Raw genomic sequence first — 21,452 nt, forward strand, 5'->3', positions numbered from 1 at the left:
AGATTGCCGATAAAGTCCGAAGATGACGATTAGCGGCCGAACGAAGAGCCCAGTGAGTGTGTGAGTGAGTGAAGTGAGCGGAGGTGAAGAAGAGGAGGATGAAGCTGGGAGCGGAGGATGGGAGGAAGAGTGGAGTAAGATCCAGGCCAGCAGAGAGTCAATGAGAGACAGAGAGAGAGGAAGAGGAGAGGAAGGTCGACCAAAAATAAACACTTTGGATTATTTACGGACATTTCTACCGGAAACTTTCAACTTTTTACCGCCACAGCTCGGCTCTCAGTGCCCGGAGCCGGCTTTGTTTCACGGCGGGGGAGTCTGCGATAAATGAAGGAATAAAACAGACCTCCATCGACCTTTTTCTACCCCAGAGGAGGATATCCCGGGACTGGTTTACTACAGGAGACGAGACAATGGCGGCCAACATGTACCGAGTGGGAGGTAAAGACTGTTTGATTTTCTAAGATCCCCCCACAACGTGATTGTTCGTTTCGACAGCTAGTCGACGGCTAGCTAGCTGCTAGCTGTCTGAGCGGCTAGCTGCTAACCACTGTTAGCTCTATGCCACAGATCTGCACGCGTAGATCAGCCTGGGTCGCTATGTTCACAGGAGAGATACGTCTACGTGGGCGCCATGTTGGAGAGGAATAGTTGAGGCGGGAGGGCTATTAAAGTTATAACTCTGAAATGTGGAAAGATTCACGGGCTGTTTGATAGTTTCAAACCTCACACATATATTTATGATTCGGGACACCTGATAAAAATAAAAAAACGTAGGTGCTTCATATGTAACAGTTGTATTGTGTAAGAACAAGTTGGTAGTGTGTATTAAAAAATAACAGTAGTATGGGAAGGCTTCCTCCATTATGTAATAATGAGAATAGATTAATCTGTTCCTGTTTTCTTAATAAGTTACATTAGAAACTTGGAATTGCTAGGATCAGAAAAAAACATAGATCTTTGGTTATAGTTTTAACACACTAATAGTGGAGTAAACAGTGTCTTTATTGTACAAAAATGGTAGAACCTCTTATTTTAATGATTACGAAGAAGTATAAATTCTCTTAACTACCTCAATGTTATTAGACATGCAGAAAATGAATGAACCCATTGATGTTTACATCAGGAAATGTCGCCAGTGTGTTGAGCAATTTAGACAATGTGCAAAAGTTTGCTTTACATTTTTGATAATAGAAATATGAAATTGTTGTTTGGGATTTTTACGCATTAACCTATGCCAATGGTGTCTGAGTAAAAAAATACAACTCTGCTATTGTGACAGCTTTAAAAGAAGAATCATAATTGCAGGATTGAACATCAAAATGAAAAGACATACATGGAAGCCCTTTTTTGGCAGTTTAAAATAAGATAAAATAAAAAGATAATAAAACACTTAGGACACCAAGTCATAGGAGAACAAAAATCACAAGTTCAAATTCTAAGAGTCGGTTGTAATTATTAGTTGAAAGGTCAAAATTACAAGACAAAAGAAAAACTAGAACATATCTGAATTATGACAGTAGTCATAATTTTGAGGTAAAAGTCAAAATTAAAAGTTATAACTATGTTAACCTTAAGCCAAAATTATGAGATGCATGGTCGAATTCAAGAGACTGAAAGTCAGAGTTGTGACATTAGTAGATAAAAGTCAGAATTAAGAGATAGATTACAATTATTTCAAAACTTTTACCAAAATACCCCAAATTATCAGATTGATAGTCATAAAATTTTAATAAGCCAAATTATGTGATTAAAAAGTGAAAATTATGAGGTAAAATGATGAAATTATAAGACACATACAATTATGATTTCACAGGCCGAAATTATGAGATTGATGGTCCTAAATAAGAGATAAAAAGTCAAAGTTATGACATGTTTGCAAAATAAGTCAACATAAGTTATAGTTATGACATAAAAAATCATAAATACATAATTATTATATAGTCAGACGGATTGCAATAAGTCAAAATTATAAGATCGTAAGTCACAATTATGACAGAGTATAGTGAGATAAATAGTTTAATTTTTTTTACCAGTCTTATAATTATGATCATCATATAACTTTTACTTTTTATTTCATAAATTTGACTTTTTTTCTCATAGCTATGACTTACTTTATCTAATTTCAATTTTGATCTCTTTTTTTTCATAATTGCCAAACTATTTTTTTATTGGCTTAAATGGGTCTCCATGTGTATATTACATCAAGAATTTTGGCTGATGAACATTGACATTTCCGCTGACTTCCAATACTAAAACTGTAGGTAGACCTCCTGCTGTCACCACTGTAGTTCATTTTGAGCTGTGGTTTTACCCCACCAAGATGGCGCTCGCGTAGACTACTCGCTCCTTTAAACAGCAGCGGCCCGGTAGATCTATGTGTGTAAGTCTGTGCTTATCTGTGGAACGTCAGATCTATTAAAACATCCAGCAATTTACTCAGACTTTAAAAATTAAACTCATCCCAACACTGAGGTTTACCCTGCATTCATATTTTAATAAACAGGAGGTCTTCTGTGTTTGTAACAGTCATCATGAAGTGTTAATTCATCCTAAATATGAACTTTTACCTCATCTCTGTGAGATATCCCGACTTGTTTCCTCGATCAAACTCCCACCGCGGGAGGCTAAAAAAGCTCTAGCACGGAGCAAAGTTGATGCTTGGTTTAATAATAAAAGCAATATTGTGTGTTTTAGAGTTTGCAGAATAAAGTTAAAGCCAATAGCAAAGCTAACTAGCCGTGTTTAGTTTGCAGTCTGGACGTAACGTCCTGGAAGTGAACACAATGCTGATTAGCATTAGCCGCTAGCCGTCTGTGTGGCTAGCTGCTACTGTTAGCTCTGTTCTAACGTCTGTACGTTCGTTCACTCCACTGTTGGAAGGTTTCACTCTAACTCCAGCGATGTGACTTATTCACCTCACTGCATTTACTCCTGAATGATGCTTATACATGAAAACAACAATCACGCTGTTTTACTTCGTAGTAAATGAAAACTTAAGGTTTAATCAGAAGTGATTTAGGACCTTTGGAAGTGCTCAGCTAGTTCAGAAACTGTGCTAGATCTTCTGCGAGTGTTCACTTCTCCTTTTTATTTTTCCAGCTAACAGAAGGATTTGTTTTTCGTAGATGAGTGATTTCTCATTATCAGGAATGACTTTATCATGACAGTAACGCGACCTTTTGAAAACAAAAGGCTTCTGAAAATGAAACTGAAAGATGAAAAACTATGGGTTTTGCACAACTTTAGGGATGCCCCATACTATCTGCAGATATGCCTTTAAAAAGTAAGATAAATATAAGCAGATTTGAACATTTCTGCAGATATGTACAGCTGGTATATCAGCTGTGAATATAACTTAGTATATATAAAAGGCTACAGTTATTTCAGTGTTCAGTTGTGCTTGACAAGTTTACAAAAATGCCTGCAGAAAGGCCTTTAAGTTAACAACAGTGCCACCATGACCTTTGTGGAAGAACCTTTATTTTCAAAAAAGGAAAAAGCAGTACCGAAAAAATATCAGGTTTTGTAGTTTTTTGCTGCTTAACATTTGTATGTTTTGTGCTGGTAAATACATACTTTTTAACTATTATCCTTTGCATTTTTATTGATAACCAAGCAGGTTTCATCACAATTAAGTGAGTAGGAACCATGACAACCTTACATGTTTTATTGTAAACACACATTATTACCAAATTGTGCAGCACTAGTAAATATCAGTATGATGCAGAAATGCCTAAATCCTTTACCTTATGTGAAGTGTTGTATTTGGGTAGTTTTCATCAGAACCGGCAGACTTACCTCAGTGGAGGTTTGTTTCCTAAAACTGTAAAGTTTAACTTTTCCCACACATTGAGGGTATTTTGCTGGACCACCCAGGTTTATTTAAAGCCTCCCCGAGCTGTAATCGCTGACTAATTTCTCTGTCTTTTTTGGTCAGTCATATATTGTCACCATCTGCACGCAAGGGGAAATTTGTACATCCCTCCCATAAATGCACAGGCTAATGAGTGATGTCTAATGTTAAAAACTGAGCTTCACATGTCGACATTTCAACATGTTCCTGTAGCTCCTTGCTGCCGATATAAACCACATTCATCATCAGTAAGCCTTCATGCATGCAGCTTACATGCTACAATTATAGAAGATTGCAATGGTGTTATTTGAATGGCTTTACATAACATTCTGCTGATGAATACTTTCAAAATAGTAGAAAAAAGAAAACTGAGCATAAAAAAGCAGCAGTAAGAGAAGACCATCTCTAGCGCCACCTCTGAGTACAGCATTGTTCTATGGGAAATGTTTAAGTGTGATCCAAGGAATGAAGTTTGAGCTCTGAGCTACAGTTTAATTTGGTTTTGTGGACCTACAGTGTAAGCTAAGGGGCAGATTGGATGCAGAAGTGTAAATCAGGCTTGAGTTTGAAAATATATATCCCAGTTATATTCACCTTTTTTCATGTAAAAGTAAATCTGTGCCTCATACTATGTGTTTTAGAGCCTGTGGTCTCTGAGTACTGTCTCTGCACATTGGTAGTGATATTAGGACTCTGTGTTCCTTCTCTGTGTCTGCTGTTGTGTCTGCAGAGACGGCTGGACTGACTTTGGGGCAGCAGCTTTATCCCTGTTAAAGGTCATACATCAGTCTGTAGAGTATACATGCATTATGCTGATTACACATTACTGCAGAATCTGCTGCATGCATGTAGCTGTGCGGACTCTAGGACTAAATGTGCACTTAATTTTTGGATCTGAGGTTGCATTGTTTTTGTATTAACGTTATTAAAAGTTTAGATAATGTGCATTTTGAACAGAAGTCTTGAAGTATTCAAGATTATATGACTAGAGTCTTCACATTCACAGGTTTCTGTTCTAAAGTGTGTTTCCTGTTCTAATTGTGTCTAATCCTATGTATGTTCACACATGATAACCACCACCTCCTCCTTCTCAAACAGCCCAGCTTATGTGAATACAAACAGAGAGAGATGTTTTTAAAGTGTTCAGTTCTCAGTATGTCGTAGCTCCTTGATAAATCGGTGTGGTTTGAAGTTTGATTTCTCATGCATGCGCATTTTCAAACATTTGCAGAAAAATCCTCTCCTTTCCTTATGTGGCTGTTTGAAAATAAGACACTTAAATTACACATAAATGTGTTTGTCATAGAATTACCTTGGCTTTAGCTGAACTACAGTAAGCTGAGACTTTTGATAATAGTGTTTGGAGCTTCAGTGTTTACATCCACTCATTTGACTACTAGTTAGAGCTACAGCCTGCTTCTCTTAAACATCTTTGACTCGCAGCACCACCTGTCCTCAGAATTGAATGGGCCCCTGAACCCCCAGAGCATGGGCTCTCCTCAGTTTATTATTTATTTATTGAAGATATCAGTGCATGTGTGTTGGATCAGTAGCATTGATACTAGCATCCTGGCTAACAGTTACCTCATTTTGGAGCTGAAAAGTGTTATTGGGATCTGATATTGTAGTATTTATTCCTGCTACTTTTTAACCTTTTTTGCACTTCTTGTTGCCAGTTTTCAAAATCGATCGTGAGATGAAGTATGCTGAATTTTCAAAATAACTCATCTGTTTTGTTTCTAATGTGATACAATGTTAGTTTGAGAAGACATTTTCAAGGTGGCAACCAATGCAGATTGGACACAAAAGCCCCCTTCAAACAGCTGACCTCTCTCAGTCTTTGTCCATTTTTTTATAGTCTATGGTCTGGCCATTTCAGCACATAGCATGCTGTATACACAGACATGAGGAGGTTGGCATGTAGGCCACCTGGCTCAAGCAGAAGACTGAGTTCAGCTCTTCCTGTATTTGGCAGGTAGCAGGTGCTCATCTTAAACCCTGGTTAGAAGTGTTAAGATGATCTGGATGGGGTTTTCTGTGTCCGTCCCATGTGGAGCCAACAGTCCAGTATTGTGTTGCGGCTGCCCAGACGTCCTGGGTCCACAGTGCCGAGTTGCTCTCTTTCCCAGCCAGCTGGTTCGTCTGTATTTGGAGGAATTCTCCCAGCAGGACTACATTGTGATGAAGCCATTAAAACATGAGCATGTAACGCTAAATCCTGCCCATGTAATCTTCTAGTTAGCAGAGAGCGTCTGATTATGTAATGAGTCAGAATGTGTTTTAAAGTAGGCCACACAGCAGCGAGGTTAATAAGATGTTTGATTTTGTAATGCAGGAATAATAATTAATAAATGTAGGATCTTATGAGGCCAGAAGTGGAGCTGCTGTTAACCTGTCGGTGTCTTCAGTGCTCGCTAAGGTTTCTCCTTGTTGCAGCTGCTTTGTGCAGGCGTCTGTGTATATCAGCGCTCCTCCACGAGCACACAGTGTTCAGCCTGCATGTAAGATCATTATCCTCCTCAGAGATTAGTCAAAGGGCTTCCTCCTCTTCATTCAGCCTGGAGCGGCGGCACACTGCGCCACTCCAGCCGCGTACGTCCACACACCGCTGCCTCACTCTTTTTATAGATCCTCTTTCAACCCACCGACACTTAAATCTGTACATTAACATAAAACCCTTTCAAAGGCAGCCTGATTACACCGAATTCAAGCTCTAACCGAGAGGAGAGTGTTGTTTTTCTCTTGATTATTGATCCATCACCCCCTCCTTAGTTCTGCTGGAACAGGATCAGGCTCTAATTTGTCCCACCAGGCTGGATTATAAAACACAATATCTCCCTCCGTCCTCCATCTCTGTCCTCTGAGGCTAGAATTAGTCATGTCAGGCATAGGGATGGGCAAGAACTCCAGTTTTTAAGAGTCTGAAAGAATATAAATAGAGCGAAGACCTAACACTCAGTTTACAGTAAAAGTTCTGTGCTCATTGACCACAAGAGAATCTGTTTGATTTCCTTGTTTAATGAGGAAATGAAGATCCATCTTTTATTTAAAATCAAATGCTAAGGAGAGGATGAAATTGCAACTCCTGAACATGAACATCAATCTTTGTACAGTTTCAAATGGTGCACAAGCTGTAGAAGAAATAGTTTGTTTGTATGAACGATTTTGTGCATATCTGTGTGCTGCAAAGAATCGTTAGGATACATCATGCAGTTATGTCTGGGAAATAAAGTTCCCTTAATAATACATTCAATATACTGTATTACAAAAGAGTGATCGCCTTGTGCAGACAAAATGATGAGATGAAAGCTGGTTTTTATTTACTGTAGTATTTATGAGAATACAGCGAACTTTCCAGGGATCAGAGGTCTGACTTAGTAAATGATGCTTAGTTAGCCTGAATAAAGTCAGTTATATTACTTTCCATCACTATAATTATCATAGTGGTTGAATTGATCTGAAGTTGTCAGCTTCCACACATTTGCAGACAGAGCTGGTGCACATTTCTTGTTCCAATATCATAGTTTAATAACTATAACTACCCACAGACAGACCAACCCACCTGCCTACCTTCTGACAAACCAACCTGCCTACCCATTGACAAACCAACCCATCTGCCTACCCACTGACAGACCAACTTGGCTACCAATTGACAGATGAACCAACCAATCGCCTATCCATTAACAGACCAACCCACCTGCCTACCCAACAACAGACTGACCTATGTTCTTACCAACTAACCAATGTACAGGCACACCTACCAACCTATCTACCTTTCAACTCACGCACCTATCCACCCACAGACTGACTGACCAACCTCCAAACCCATCAACAGACTTATGTACAAACAGACCTTCGTACCAACACACCCACAGACTGACCCACAGGCCAACCCTTCTACCTACCAACTGACCGGCTTGCGTACTTACCCACCAACCTACCTACCCACTGACAGACCAACAAACCTACCCTGCCCTTCAACAGACTCACCTATCTATGTACCAACAGGCCAGCCTTCTTACATAGATACCAACACACCTACCGACAGTCCAACCAATCTACCTACTAATGGGCATACCTACCAAGGGCCGTTCCTGCCTACTTACCAACAGACCAACCCAACTACCCTTTCAAACTACTTACAGCCAACCAGCTAACAGGCCTACCTACCTACCGACCTACCTACCAACTGACTGACTTGCCTACTCACCAACAGATTAATAATTAAAATTGAAAAATTGCCCATTATTGAGTGTCCACAACTTTTGTTTTTGTCAACAGTCAAACAATTTCAGTGTATTTTTTTGGATTAGTGTTATATTCTGTGTCACGTTTCAAACTAAGATTTATGCAGATATATATTATATTTTTCCCATTCGACTGATGAATTTTGTTAAATATATCATGTACCCTGCTCCATCTAACAAAGACTGAGCTGTGATTTTTGGCCCTTGTATCCCATCCCTATCCTCCGTCCTCCATCGCTGAGTCTTCTGAGGCTAGAATTAGTCATGTCAGGCACATGAGAGAACAGATCCCCTCTCGGTGCTTCTGCCCGTGTTATGTAATGTGCTGCTGTTGTTCCAAGGAGGTGAAGCCTCTCTGCCTGGGCTCCCCATCGCTGTGCTAAGTAGAGCAAGAAATCCTCTCGCCGTCAGAATCGTCGTCTCTGTGTCTCTGCTCGTGGTGAGGCATCAGAAGTCCTCCCGGGGCTCCGCGTCCCCGCTCGTGGGAGGACCAGATGGAGCCTGACGTGAAGCTGTGTGGAGCGGCTTCAAACAGCACAACAGAAGCTCAGAGTCTGTGATAAAGACGGACCGCTCTGACAATATGCTGTTTAAAGGCTGCAGTCTCTATTAGAGCTGTCAGCAGCAGCAGCATATTTACTAAAAGTCATAAAAACACTCCGGCCGTTAAAAAAAAACCTTAAAAAGAGTAACAGCCTCTTTAAATAAGAGCTTATTTAAACAAGTGTGCTGCATAGATTAAGGAGGGATGTGCATAAATAAGATTAACATAAAAACACATCACTATGCAGATTTACATTTTACAGCCTGGTGGATCAGAAGGGGCCATTTGACAGGAACGTTATGTTATTTCAGCCCAATTATAATAGTCAGTCACCATCCTGGAAAGTTATTAATTGACTGAATCTTTTAAAACAATGCCTGCCTATTTACTAACTGATCTGCCTACCTACCAGAAGACAGATCGAACTACACTCCCATGACAGACTGACCTACCTAATCTGATGGGCTGACAGCTGAATGTACATACCTACCCACCTATCGACAGACCCACCTACCAACCAACAAACCAACCTAACTACCTACTGATATCTACCTACCTACTTATGGACTGACAGCCCAATTTTCGTACCTACCTACAACCAACCATCCTACCCACCTACTCACAATTCTACCAACCTATCGATCCACCTACCTACCGACAGAACAATCTATTTACCTACGTACCTACAGACTTACTTACTCATCGACAGACTAACTGACCCCCCTTCAGACAGACTGATCTACCTACAGGCAGATAGCTCAGTGTACCTACCTGCCATCCAACTGATCAACGTACGTTGGGGTGCAACAGTGGAGGTAACCCACGGTACGGTCCGTACCTCAGTTCTTGGGCCACGGTTTTCGGTTCAGTTTCGGTACGTGTTTTGTGCGTAAAGAGAATTTTTTTCTCCCAAAAGTATCTCTTTATTTTGTTTGTCAGTAAAAACTGCATTTTACAGTAAACAAATTCCAGTATCACTGGTGTACTGAATAATATAACACTTTTTTTAAATTTTGGAAAAAAATAGATTGGTGCATAATATGTCCTTTATTCAGCTATAACTCATAATCGCCTAGCATTCAGGTCTATTTAGAAATGTTTAAACTAACTCTTCTTTTATTGAATAGGCTATCAATGCTTAAACACTGTTTATCTTGTCTAACTCTGACTCAAACTGTACATTTTAATGCTCTACAAATCAAACCTTTCATTCCAATAGTCTAACACATCTTTATTTTACTACACTATGTACTCATTGCCACAATTACAATAATAATAAAATACATTTTGATTATTTTGAAAGTAGGCTACTTTAAACACAGTTTACAACAGACTGAGATATAAAGAGCTGCATCAGTAAATTAAACTATTTCACATCCTCTTTAAGGACATCCATATTTAAAACACTCAAAAGTAATCTTTCTGTCAATAAGACGTTTGCTGTAATTTAGAGAATAGTTCATTCTATTGTTTTGTGTGCCTTTTTTCATATGAGCTTTGACAGTGTTGGACGCGACGCACAGATGAGCATTCACGTAAATGTATGTGCGTTGGTGAGTGAGTGTGTGTCTGCTCTGTGCTGTCGACAAATAGCAGGGCGAGTTTAAATGGGGCTAGAACTGTGGTTTTTGGAGCTAACAGTGGACTCTATGGTGCTGAAAGAGAGTTTGTTTGGCTAAGTTTACCGCTGCAGTATACAACAGCCCGTCGTGCTAAACATGTTAAGCTCCTGATCGATGATAGCGCAGCCAACAGCTGATGGATGTGTGATGGGGAGACAAGAAGGAGACATGACGCATGGCGGAAACAAGTCGAGTTGCTCCACTGTCTTGTGTTTGGGAAGTGTTATATCAGGATGCTTACGCTGTCTACAGGTTTCACTCCCTCGTTGTTGTATTTGATGGCAAAACTGAAATTAACCCACACTGCTGATTTGAATGAAGCTGGCGCTTCTTCAAATGTCTCAACTCCTCCGCTCGTTTTCTTTTTTTTCCGCTTAAGTATGAGAGCAGCAGCATGAACCCAGCTCCGAAACAGTGTGAGAGGGGCTGTGTGGGTGGAGCAACAACAATGATTGGACATTAAGTCGTGGGGAGGGCTTTTCTCCTGCCAGGACAGACGCACATACAGACACACGCAATGGCCTGTAAACCATCAGTGCAAAATGAATTACCAATCTGAAAATCTGCGGTCCACAAGGGCGTATTGTCCCGTGCAGAGCAGACCGAACGGTTCAATATTTTCACGAGTACCGTTGCATCCTTAGTACCCACCCACCAAAAGGCCTACCTACCCAACAACCAACTGACCCACCTGCCTGCCTATCTACTGACAGACTGACCTACTGACAGACAAACCTATTTACCAACCTACCTATTGACCTGCCTGCTCATCAGCAGACCCACCAACCAACCTACTGACAGATCAACCAACTGACAGACCTGCCTGCCAACCTATTGACCAACTTGTATACTGGCCTACCTACACATCATCAGACCAACCTATCTACTTACTGACCTTCCTACCTACCCACCAACCAAAAATCTATATACCTTCAAACAGACCAACCTATAAATGGACTAACTGACAAGCCGACAGATCAACAGCCCATTGCAACTACCAACTGACTGACCTACCCAACCGCCGACAGACCTACCAACCTACCCACCTACCCACAGACCAGCCTACTTACCTACTGACAGACCAACCCACTACATTTTAGCTGATGATAAAGTGCATCCCTGATAGTGTGAGGTCTCATGACCTTGTGTCATACGGTATCTTCTTAGGAGTTAAAAATGTACTTTCCAAGTCTGGTAGTTGTTTAGTTGGTGGAGGCCACACTGACAACATTGTGGTACTGTAATTTTACGATTGTATTTTTATCCATTTGGACTGTGTAGTAGCTTGCATGCATCATTTGGTGATTAAAAACAAGAGACTAACCAATACTGGTAACCAAGGACTCCTAGTTTTGACTCTGTAATCAAGCAAGTATTGATATTGTCTTTTTTATTGGAATCACATAGAAGTTTAAAAATCTGGTGTTATGCCGGCTCCGTCCTACACCGTGTCATAACAGAATTCATATTCTACTACAGCTGGTAGCCTCTACATCTCCTCCACTCTCTCCTTTCCCTCACAGTTTACATCTTAAATGAAGGGCAGTAATTAATCTGTCCTTATCCCTGTCATATCCTCCTCCTTTGCGCTGCTGTTTTGATCCTGATGTGAGCTTATCTGATGTGTTTCTGAAGTGAAGGTTGAGTGCTCCATGCTCAGCTGGCTCGTTTCACCGTTATGCTGCTCTCAGTTAGCATGCTGACCTCTCCACCTTTAAATGTGATTTAGAGAAGTCGGTGCATTTCTGTGACAGAACCACGATGAAGCTTTGCTGTCATTTAGCCTTCAGACATTCATATTCATACCCAGCGCTTGATCTCTGGTGTCTTTATTAGAAGTGTTTCAGTTTTACAGAAGTGCAAGAGAGCATATCACAAGGGGATCTCCGTTTACACCCACAAATCAGACACAGACACAGCACTGAGCCACTGATGGTTCCACTAAACCTGTTTTCACCTCTGTACCGAGTCTGTTACTACCTTTGTAGATATCACAGAGGGGGGTCACCACGCCTTCCCATTTCACTTCAACTTTCACTTCAGTGAAACGTCACAGTGGTGTAAATATCACCGCTCTAAACAGCAGGGTGAATTCTGCTGCTACCTGTTTGGTTGTAGCGTGCACACAAGGCATCACTTAAATCTGCATCCACAAGCGCTGGGTTAACAAACGTAGTGTATGACTGTGATTTTGGTGTGCAGAAACTATTTGGTCATGATTATTCTAACTAAGCCCGTCTGCAGCCTGATGAGGAGATTTATGGAGCTCAGATTATAGTAGTCCATTACTGAGCTGGTTCTGTTAACAGCTCCCCACACAAGCTTCATATCAGAGCTGTGAGTGTGACAAAGTCTGGAGGGTTTTACCTGTCAGGTGAGCCCAGATCTCTCCATGTGAGCCAAAACAGCTGCTGTCTGCCCTGCAGAGGCTTTACCTGGTGGAGTTACAGCTCCTCTACAGTAATGTTCACTCTCACTCTCTTCAACTGTATGTTCCACTGTGATTCAGATATTAATCTAAAGTTTATTTGTTCTCTTTTTCAGATTATGTGTACTTCGAGAACTCGTCCAGTAACCCGTACATGATCCGCAGAATAGAAGAGCTCAACAAGGTGAGTTTCCTTCTTCTGTCTCACATTTAATACTTCCATTAAAAATGTCTTACTGTCGGGGCGCGCTGGTAGTCGAGTGGTCAAGGCGCGCACCATGTACGCGACCTGGGTTCGAATCCGGCCCGTGGCACTATCTCCTGCATGTCTCTCCCCACTCTCTTCCCTGTTTCCAACTCTATCCACTGTCCTATCTAATAAAGGCAAAAAGGCCAAAAAATAAAATTAAAAAAAAAAAGCCTTACTGTCAAATTTGCTGCTGCTGTGTTGTTATTAGATAGAAAAAAACGAAAAGAAAGGATGAGATCAAATCTGATCTGTGGGCTGGTGTGTTAACCTGAAGAGTTAAATCAGCTGCTGCAGCCACACCAAGAATCTCTCTACATTGTTAGTTTGGTCGGCCAGTAATGAAAGGAGGCTCTGACATTTGACCCCAAAAATAACATCTGATCAGAGCTCAGTCAAAATGTTAGCGTAAAAGCTGGTGTTAAACAGCTGATCCAGCATAGAAGTGTTGAGATGTGCATGACGTTACAAAAAGCATATACATTCAGCCAGCTGTTTTTTGGACAGACCCTGGACAAACTTGGTAATTTTGCTTGTTGTAATGCCATTTCTTTGAGTAAATTTAGTGTCGGGCTGTAAACTGGTATCAATACTGCCTCCAGTACAAGTCCAGCTATGGACCTATATTTGCAGCACCGTCATCAGCAGTTGAAATGCTTGCGCTGGGTTGTAGTGCACCCATGAGGCTTTAAGAATGCTGCTGTTAGTAGAAGTGCCTTAAACATTAATTTCAGACAGTGGTTTGTACGCTGCGCTGTAAGCATTAGCAGCGCTAGCTCTCAGGCCTTGTCCACACGGAGAAGAAGATGTAAGTGGGCTACGCTATGTATGTATGATGTAATCGTTTCAAGAAAGATGGGGTTGGCTGTCCACACAGTGACAAAATGGTAAGCGTTTACAGATTTGTTCACTCTGGGACCCGGTTTCAAAAACTAGCATTTATGGCCTCCCAAAACACTGTTTCCGTGTGGATGAAATGCTGAAGCAACAAAAAAACTTTTGTGCATGCTCCTGAATTTGTCTCCGTGTGGACAGGGCCTCAGTGTCTGCAACTTGACATTATTGTCTCTTACGTAATTAAGTACTGCCTGAACTGTCTATGGAGCTGTAAGTTCAGCCTGTCCTGTTTTGACAAAAGAAAAGTTTAAGGTTCGCTTTGGGTTCTACAGACCCAGGAAGGAGGCAGCTCAACCCAACGAGCTTCCTAAATAGACTAAACTAATGTTGCTTCTTCAGGAACAGTTCATATGTCTGAGTTCACATCATACAGACACGCTCACCTTGAGAGAAAATAATCAGAACAACAACTGCTGACTGACACAGACAATAATAGTAACTGGATTTATCGTCTTTTTCATGCCAAAGGGTGGTGTTACTGTTCAATGGGTGACCATGTAAACTGGTGACCCCTTAGCTTATTTTTTCATTAAGTTTATATCCTATTGTAACTAGTAACTAGGTAACTAGTGAAACCATAACACCTGCTCTCCTACAGCATCATCAACAGTGAAAGCTTTATATTTGTTTGGTTTTCTGCTGAAGAGGTTTTGATAAATACATTTCCTGCTTAATCCCACAGATTTTAGTCATATGTTATTCTTCACAATTCGAGTGTAAATGACTATATCATTGTAATTAGCTGCTGAAAGCGCTACAAAAATGGTATAAAAGCATAACGTTGAGCACGATTTAGTAATTATTTTAATATCAAATAATAATATACAGTATCTTAGTGCACAGCAGACTGGAGCAGATGCTGAATTGAATTATGAGTGTGCTCTCTTTGCACAGCCTCTCTGTCTGCCTGTCTGACGCTTTAACACATGCTGTGAGCTGCTAGGGATCTTGGTTTGGCTTAGCCCTGTGCCAGAGAGATTCATATTATAATGGCTAAAAACAACTGTTTAAAGATTTTAACTCATGACCTGCTTGTTTTGAGCTGTGGTGTTAAGCGAGGTCAGAGAAGCAGCTGTAAATGTGGTAGCTGACCTCACTGTTTAAGCTAAATAAAATCAATGATGATATACTCTATTTCCAACAGTTTCTTCACAATAAAAGTCTGTAGTTGTTATTTGTTCTAGTGCTTTTGCTGTGAACACCCCCAATCAGGAAGTGTGTTGCAGCAGCTTGACACAACTCAGCAGGAGAAGAATGAAATTTCGACCTGAAGGCTCAGTTACACAGAAGTGAACACAAAGAGAATAATGAAACCGTTTTTTCTGTGATTTTCTGTACAGACATGAGTTCAGTCTGCCATCACAGGATTGTTTTGGGGGAGAAGAGGTTAAAATGCCAGATTATGCATTCAAATGTTCCATCTCTTATAATTTTGCAAAACCGCAATGTAATACTGATAGTGTAAGGAGCAAAAACTATTTATTTCCTCTCTTAATATCTGTACAATCAGTACAAAAGAAGTTCAAATGACGTGTAAGTCAGTAAACAGCAGTATGTGATGTGATTTTTCCTATTCATAAACACTACATTGCATCATGTTGTTTCCTTTATATTCACATGGTTGATGATGCCCCGGTACATTATCAGCTCTTATTTTATTAAGTTGAAGTACTAGTGAGCAACACACCACAGGAAACATAGTAGGCCACCCGCAGGTCTGTGAGCAACAGATAGCTAACGCAAACTATTAAGTCCTAAAATTGGTCTAATTCTCTTTCCAGGTAAATATTTTAACTTGTAATACAGGTAGAGATATCTTTCTGCTGCTTTATGACTTTTTTAGAGGGTTAAAACCATACATCAGGTTTCAGTCCGCATGCACACGCATGCTGAGTGACTGGTGGTGTGTTGGTAAACTGTGGCCTCTGATGACAGCACCGTGGTACAGGAGTCTCTTATATAACAGCAGCAGCAGCAGCAGCAGCAGCGTATGACACAGGCCTGTTTCCCTGTCAAAGGATTAAGCTCATTTATGTAACGCTCTTATTTTGAAGGGCTTGTGCTGAGCTCCTGGAGGACTACAGCATCCTGAGTGCTAACAGCTGCTCACTTTAATGAATGGAGAGAGTAAAGGAGTGGATGAGTCTCAGCTCCAAACCGTAGAAACAGCTATGACCTTGTTTTAATGTTAGTCATTCAGATACTAGTGACCCCACTTTCACTGGTCTAATTATTTGATTTGTTTACAATTTAAAGTAAATTACAGGAATAATGACCTTTAACATGATGTTTTCTAGTTTTTTTGAGATCCATCTGTGGTTGGCAACTTTTGAAAAAGTGGGTGGAACTGGCAGGGGAGCGAGGGAAACCCTCGTTTTTTTTTTGTTTTTAACTTGTCTGTTTTGGTTTGAGGAAGGATATGAGTTATACATAATTAGGGGCGTGGCTGATATGACTACTAGCCATTGTATTGTCCCTGTTTATTTGGAGGCCAAAGATGGATCTTTATTTAGTGTGTATTAAACTATGCTTTGTCAGATAAAGAGAATTGTTGCTGCTTTCCAGTCATGAGTTTTATAAAGAGTGGCGGATAGGAAGCTTTGGGATGATTTATGATTATAACCAGAAAATGAAAGATATGCTTTTGTTTACTATTGAAAAACACACATCTGTTCTCTCTGCTTTAGCTGTGATTGTCAAGATGGAACAGTACATTATAAAACTGTCAGAAAAACAGCAAAAATCTGAGTTGTGATGAAGCAGAATGTTCCTCTTTATGCAGAGCAGCAGAGGAAACAGCCTCTGCTTTGTGTTTAACTGTAGATTATAATTAGTGAGTGGTTTGTGTAGATATGACGGGATAAACAGTCTGCGTCTGTCTGCGTCTGCTGATAACTCATGGATTTTAATTCTTATTTATTTTGGCTTGTTTGGATAATATGCAGATCAAATGAAAAGCAGAGCTGAAATAAGTCCAGTGTAAATAAGGATTGCTGGTGCGTCCTAACCTGATCACCTGGTTTATAATGATACCAACCTTCTCCTCTCTTCTTACAGACAGCCAATGGGAACGTGGAGGCCAAGGTGGTGTGTCTTTTCAGGAGGCGAGACATCTCAGGAAACCTCAACGCACTGGCTGACAGCAATGCCAGTGAGTCCTGAACCTGCTCTCTTTCTCTCTAACTCTGGCATCTGGTGTCTTACTGACACTTACTGAATATCCATTTAGCACTGGTTGTCAATGCACAGGAATTTATTACTGCAAATCTCTGAAATTCTATGGTCAGAATTACCTCCAGTCCCAACTGCTGCCATCGTTTTTCCCACCGCCGTCCTGGCCACGCTCACCCACAGCAGACACAGTTGGCTCGAGTGCCGTTGGAAGGCAAAGTTGGCAAGAAACCGAATTGGCTGAGCAGGAGGAGTAAAATTGAAAAATTATTTGGTTGAGGTGATGACTCTTGGAGCTGTGATGCAGGGTTGTTTCCAAATATTCATATATATTAAACAAAAATGGTGAGGCATCCTGATAGTATACAATATTTCCACTGAAAGGACTGACCAAGCACTAAACCAGCTACTTAAAAACATAGAATACGATCAGTATAAATTGATCTTGTGCAGTAATGATTGATTTCAGCAACAACCAGGCCTTAGTGCTGGATACACATCAGCAAGAAGCATTGTAAAGGGGGGATGTTACTGAGCAAATAATTTCCCATCTGATTAAACTCAAATTATGACTATTTCATTCAAATATCACCCTTGAACTATGCAGCATTTTACAAAAAACAAAATTGCAGACTTCCTGTTTGACTTATGATATATGTCCAAGAGGCTTTTTTATATGTCTTTACATGACACACAAGCTCACAAATCTTTAAAGTCCTAGGTTAAACCTGCTGTGGGGGCTGAATTTTTTTTAAATATTGTGGGGAGGGGGGATGGGGGGGACTGCTCCAAAAAGCCATGCCCACCCTCAAAAGCCATATCAATCATTCCAGCATGCCACTAAGAATTTCTGTGCCAAGTTTTATTGCTCTATATGTGTCACAAGATTTGGAAATGTCTACTTCCTGTTTCTTGGCGACAAAAACTTTGCAAGGGCTCCTTTACTTTTGACCTTGAAAAATGTGTAAGGTCAATGCCTTGGAAAGTTTAGCAAACTAATTGGGAACTGTGAGGTAAGCTTTAGGAGCAATTACTTCCTGATGGCAGAGGTGGGGCTATATATACAATAGTTATTGTGAGCATATTACCTGCTGTCTTGGCAACACCTGCCTTCAAAAGCTATATCAGTCATCTCACTATGCAGCTAAGAATTTTTTGCCAAGTTTAATTGCTCTACATGTGTCACAAGACTCAGAAATGTCTACTTCCTGTTTCTTGGTGACAAAAAAGTTGCAAGGGCTCCTTTACTTTTGATCTTGAAATATGTGTAAGTTCAATGTCTTGGGGACTGCCTTATAAAGTTTAGTAAACCAATTGGGAACTGTGTGGTAAAATTTAGGAGCAGTTACTTCCTGATGGCAGAGGGTGGTGCTGTATGTTTATGTCAAATATTTGAGCATAAATGTGTTCTGGCCTGGACTGTTATCTAGCACATGAGATTTGGTTCAGATACAATGTATACAAGAGTCATTAAGGTTTTAAAATTAATGGCAAGGCATCATAATGAAGTGCTTTGTTTGTCATCATGCCGAGGCCACACCCTCTGATGAAAAGTCACAGATTTTTGCACTAATTCAGGCCTTCCTGATAATGAGCCTTCATAAGCACAGGAAGTTCTCTCAAACTGGTCAAATGGAACCAGACTATGGGGTCAAGTGCACTCAGATCAGGGCCCAGCTCCCATTGCCAAGCAGGGCCAAGCAGCCATTGTATTTGGTTAAAATAATAGAAATAGGATATAGCTGATATAGCTCTGTTTATCAATTAAATCTGACATTTTTGTATTATTTATAGTATTGTTACACAGTATGAATGAAATACGTGCCCCACCCCTTATTGATCAACCAGTCAGCTCATTTCTTGTTGTCTTCCTGTGCTGTGATGAGAGAGAAAAGACGGGGAAGGGGGGAGGTGGAGTGATGGTGCTAACAGCATGTGCAGACGACTGAAGCCTGATCACATCCACTCATTACTCCACCAGTCCCCCCTCCTCACTCCTCTTGGCCCGCAGTGCTCCAGACAAAGACGTCTTCACACCTCAAGATGGAAGCATTAATGCTGCTGTTTCTTTCTGTATCATCACACATGCTTAGAGTTAGCTCTCTGGTCAGACAAGGACAGGTCTGAGATTACATTAGATGAATATTTTTATCATAAAGTGTGTCTTTGTTCGTATAAATGTTCTCTTGATGGAGGTTTTATCAGAGCAATAATTAACATATTAAATGTAGCCTGATTCAGAGCCTGGTAAAATTGTTTTGTTTTTTGTACAAATAATTCTCAAGTAAATAGTTGTAGAAGTGGTAGGTAATTGTGGATCAAAATTCTCTAAACCTATATTAAGTTCAAAGTAAAGAATTTTAGATTAATCATAAAAAAGGTGTGAGTGCAAAATAGGTAGAGCAGGAGTGTCACGGTGGCGTTATTTCACCCTACTATAGTTAAAATTTTGACAAGAGCCCTTGTGGGCCTGATCATCTGCAATGGCAGGCCAGGTCTCACTCATGGTCCAAGGGCCACATGTGAGCATCAGTGTTTGGTTGTGTGCATATGTAGAGTTCCTGCAGTAGCCTGTGCTCACTTTCCAGAAACAGCAACATGTAATATCACAGCATCACAGTATCAATATGAATATAGCAATGAGGGATATAAAATGTTATCGGCATGGTATCAGATATTTGCCATAGAGGTTGATCATTAATATTGGCAGGTATAAGATTCAACACATGTATAATGGTAGTGAATATCAACCTCTGTCACCTGTAAACATTAGCCTGTATCTGCTTAAGATATGGATCATATTGTCTACAAAACTTGTTCAACCCATATCAAATGTAAACGTTAGCCTTTATCCACTGTAAAAAGCAAACTTAATCAGCTTAAAATATGGGTTGGTTTTGGCTGGTAATGTCAACCTACTATGGCTAAAATTGACCTATATTTGCTGTAAATATCTGTTTATACCAGCTGTAAATATCAGTCTATATCAACCTGTATCAGCTATAGACATCGACCTATATCAGCTGTAAATATCAACCTACATCAGTTAAAAACATCAGTCTATACAGCTGTAAATATCAGTCCATATCAACTGTGAATATCAGCCTATTTCAGCTTTAAATATCAGTCTATATCAGCTGTAAATATCAGTCTATATCAGCTGTGAATATCAGCCTATTTCAGCTGTAAATGTCAGTCTATATCAGCTGTTAGTATCAGTCTATATCAGCTGTGAATATCAGCCTATTTCAGCTGTAAATATCAATCTGCATCAGCGGTAAATATCAGCCTATATCAGCTGTGAATATCAGTCTATATCAGCAGTAAATATCAGTCTATATCAGCGGTAAATATCAGCCCATATCAGCTGTAAATATCAGTCTATACAGCTGTAAACATCAGTCTATATCAGCTGTAAATATCAGTCTATACAGCTGTAAACATCAGTCTATATCAGCTGTAAATATCAGTCTATATCAGCTGTGAATATCAGCCTATATCAGCTGTAAATATCAGTCTGTACAGCTGTAATATCAGCCTGTATTATCTACGAATATATATCAGCAGTGAACTTTGGACTGTGAAGGCTGTATATTCTAGCCTTTTGTCCAAAGTAGTTTGTTAAGTTTTAGGACGAAGTTTCAAATGTCTTTCTCTTTTCAAATGTTTATCCTCTTTTTTAAACCAATCAGCATAGATACTGTACTGCCTACTAGTGTTTGGATGGAGTGTTGCAGAAAGACTTGAACTCACCAACGTTCATGTATGTAGTTTTACTTGCCAAAGTTTAAACCAGGCTGAATCTGTTGCCAAACTCTGATTTGTCTTCTCTAGAAACTAAATTTGATCAGGAAACAGTCTTAACATGACAAAATGTGTTTTTATAAGTCTTGTCCTGTCAGTGCTTGATTGTCTCTAACTTTCCCGGTCCTAGTCCTGATTGGTCTCATTGTGATCCCGTTATGATGGCACGTCTGCTCTGCTCTCTGCAGCTCGTTTTCACCAACCCTTGTTTTATCTGCCTCACTACTTCATTCCTGATCTCCTCCTCTTCCTCCTCTAACACCATGTCTCTGTGCAGAACAAAAGGCCCTTGATCTCTCCCTGAGGGCCCCGGCACATAACGGGTTAAATCTGACTCGCCTTGTATCTGTCGCTCTCTGTTTTTGTGTCTGTGGTTTCATCTTCTGAGTGGATTGAGTTGGGGATACATGTTGGTGGGGGGGATGGGCGCCTCAGGTTTGGTACACAGGGTTTCCTACTTTATCTGGCAGGGACTAGCCGGACGGGGGGAGAAGGAGGAGGAGGGAGCGGGGGGTTAGAGAGGTTAACAGAAAAGAGGTGTGGCTTAAGGTCCCGTCCCTGCTCCCTATCTCTCTGCGTGTGTCTCTCTCTTTCTCTCTTTCTCTCTCTCTCTCTCTCTCTCTCTCTCTCTCTCTCTCT

At 40.4% G+C, this 21,452-nt stretch overlaps 1 protein-coding gene across 1 annotated transcript in view; it reads left to right on the forward strand.

Annotated features, from left to right (window-relative positions):
- Positions 1-58: 58 nt before the first annotated feature.
- mta2 (metastasis associated 1 family, member 2) overlaps positions 59-21,452 on the forward strand; it is a 39,039-nt gene continuing 17,645 nt past the window's right edge. The window contains exons 1-3 of the mRNA XM_041779266.1: positions 59-438; positions 12,811-12,878; positions 16,896-16,989. Of these exons, the coding sequence (XP_041635200.1) occupies positions 411-438; positions 12,811-12,878; positions 16,896-16,989 (190 nt within the window). The 5' untranslated portion in view covers positions 59-410. The remainder of the gene's footprint in view (positions 439-12,810; positions 12,879-16,895; positions 16,990-21,452) is intronic.

The sequence above is a fragment of the Cheilinus undulatus genome, linkage group 22 (assembly GCF_018320785.1).
Source record: "Cheilinus undulatus linkage group 22, ASM1832078v1, whole genome shotgun sequence".
Lineage (NCBI taxonomy): Eukaryota > Metazoa > Chordata > Actinopteri > Labriformes > Labridae > Cheilinus > Cheilinus undulatus.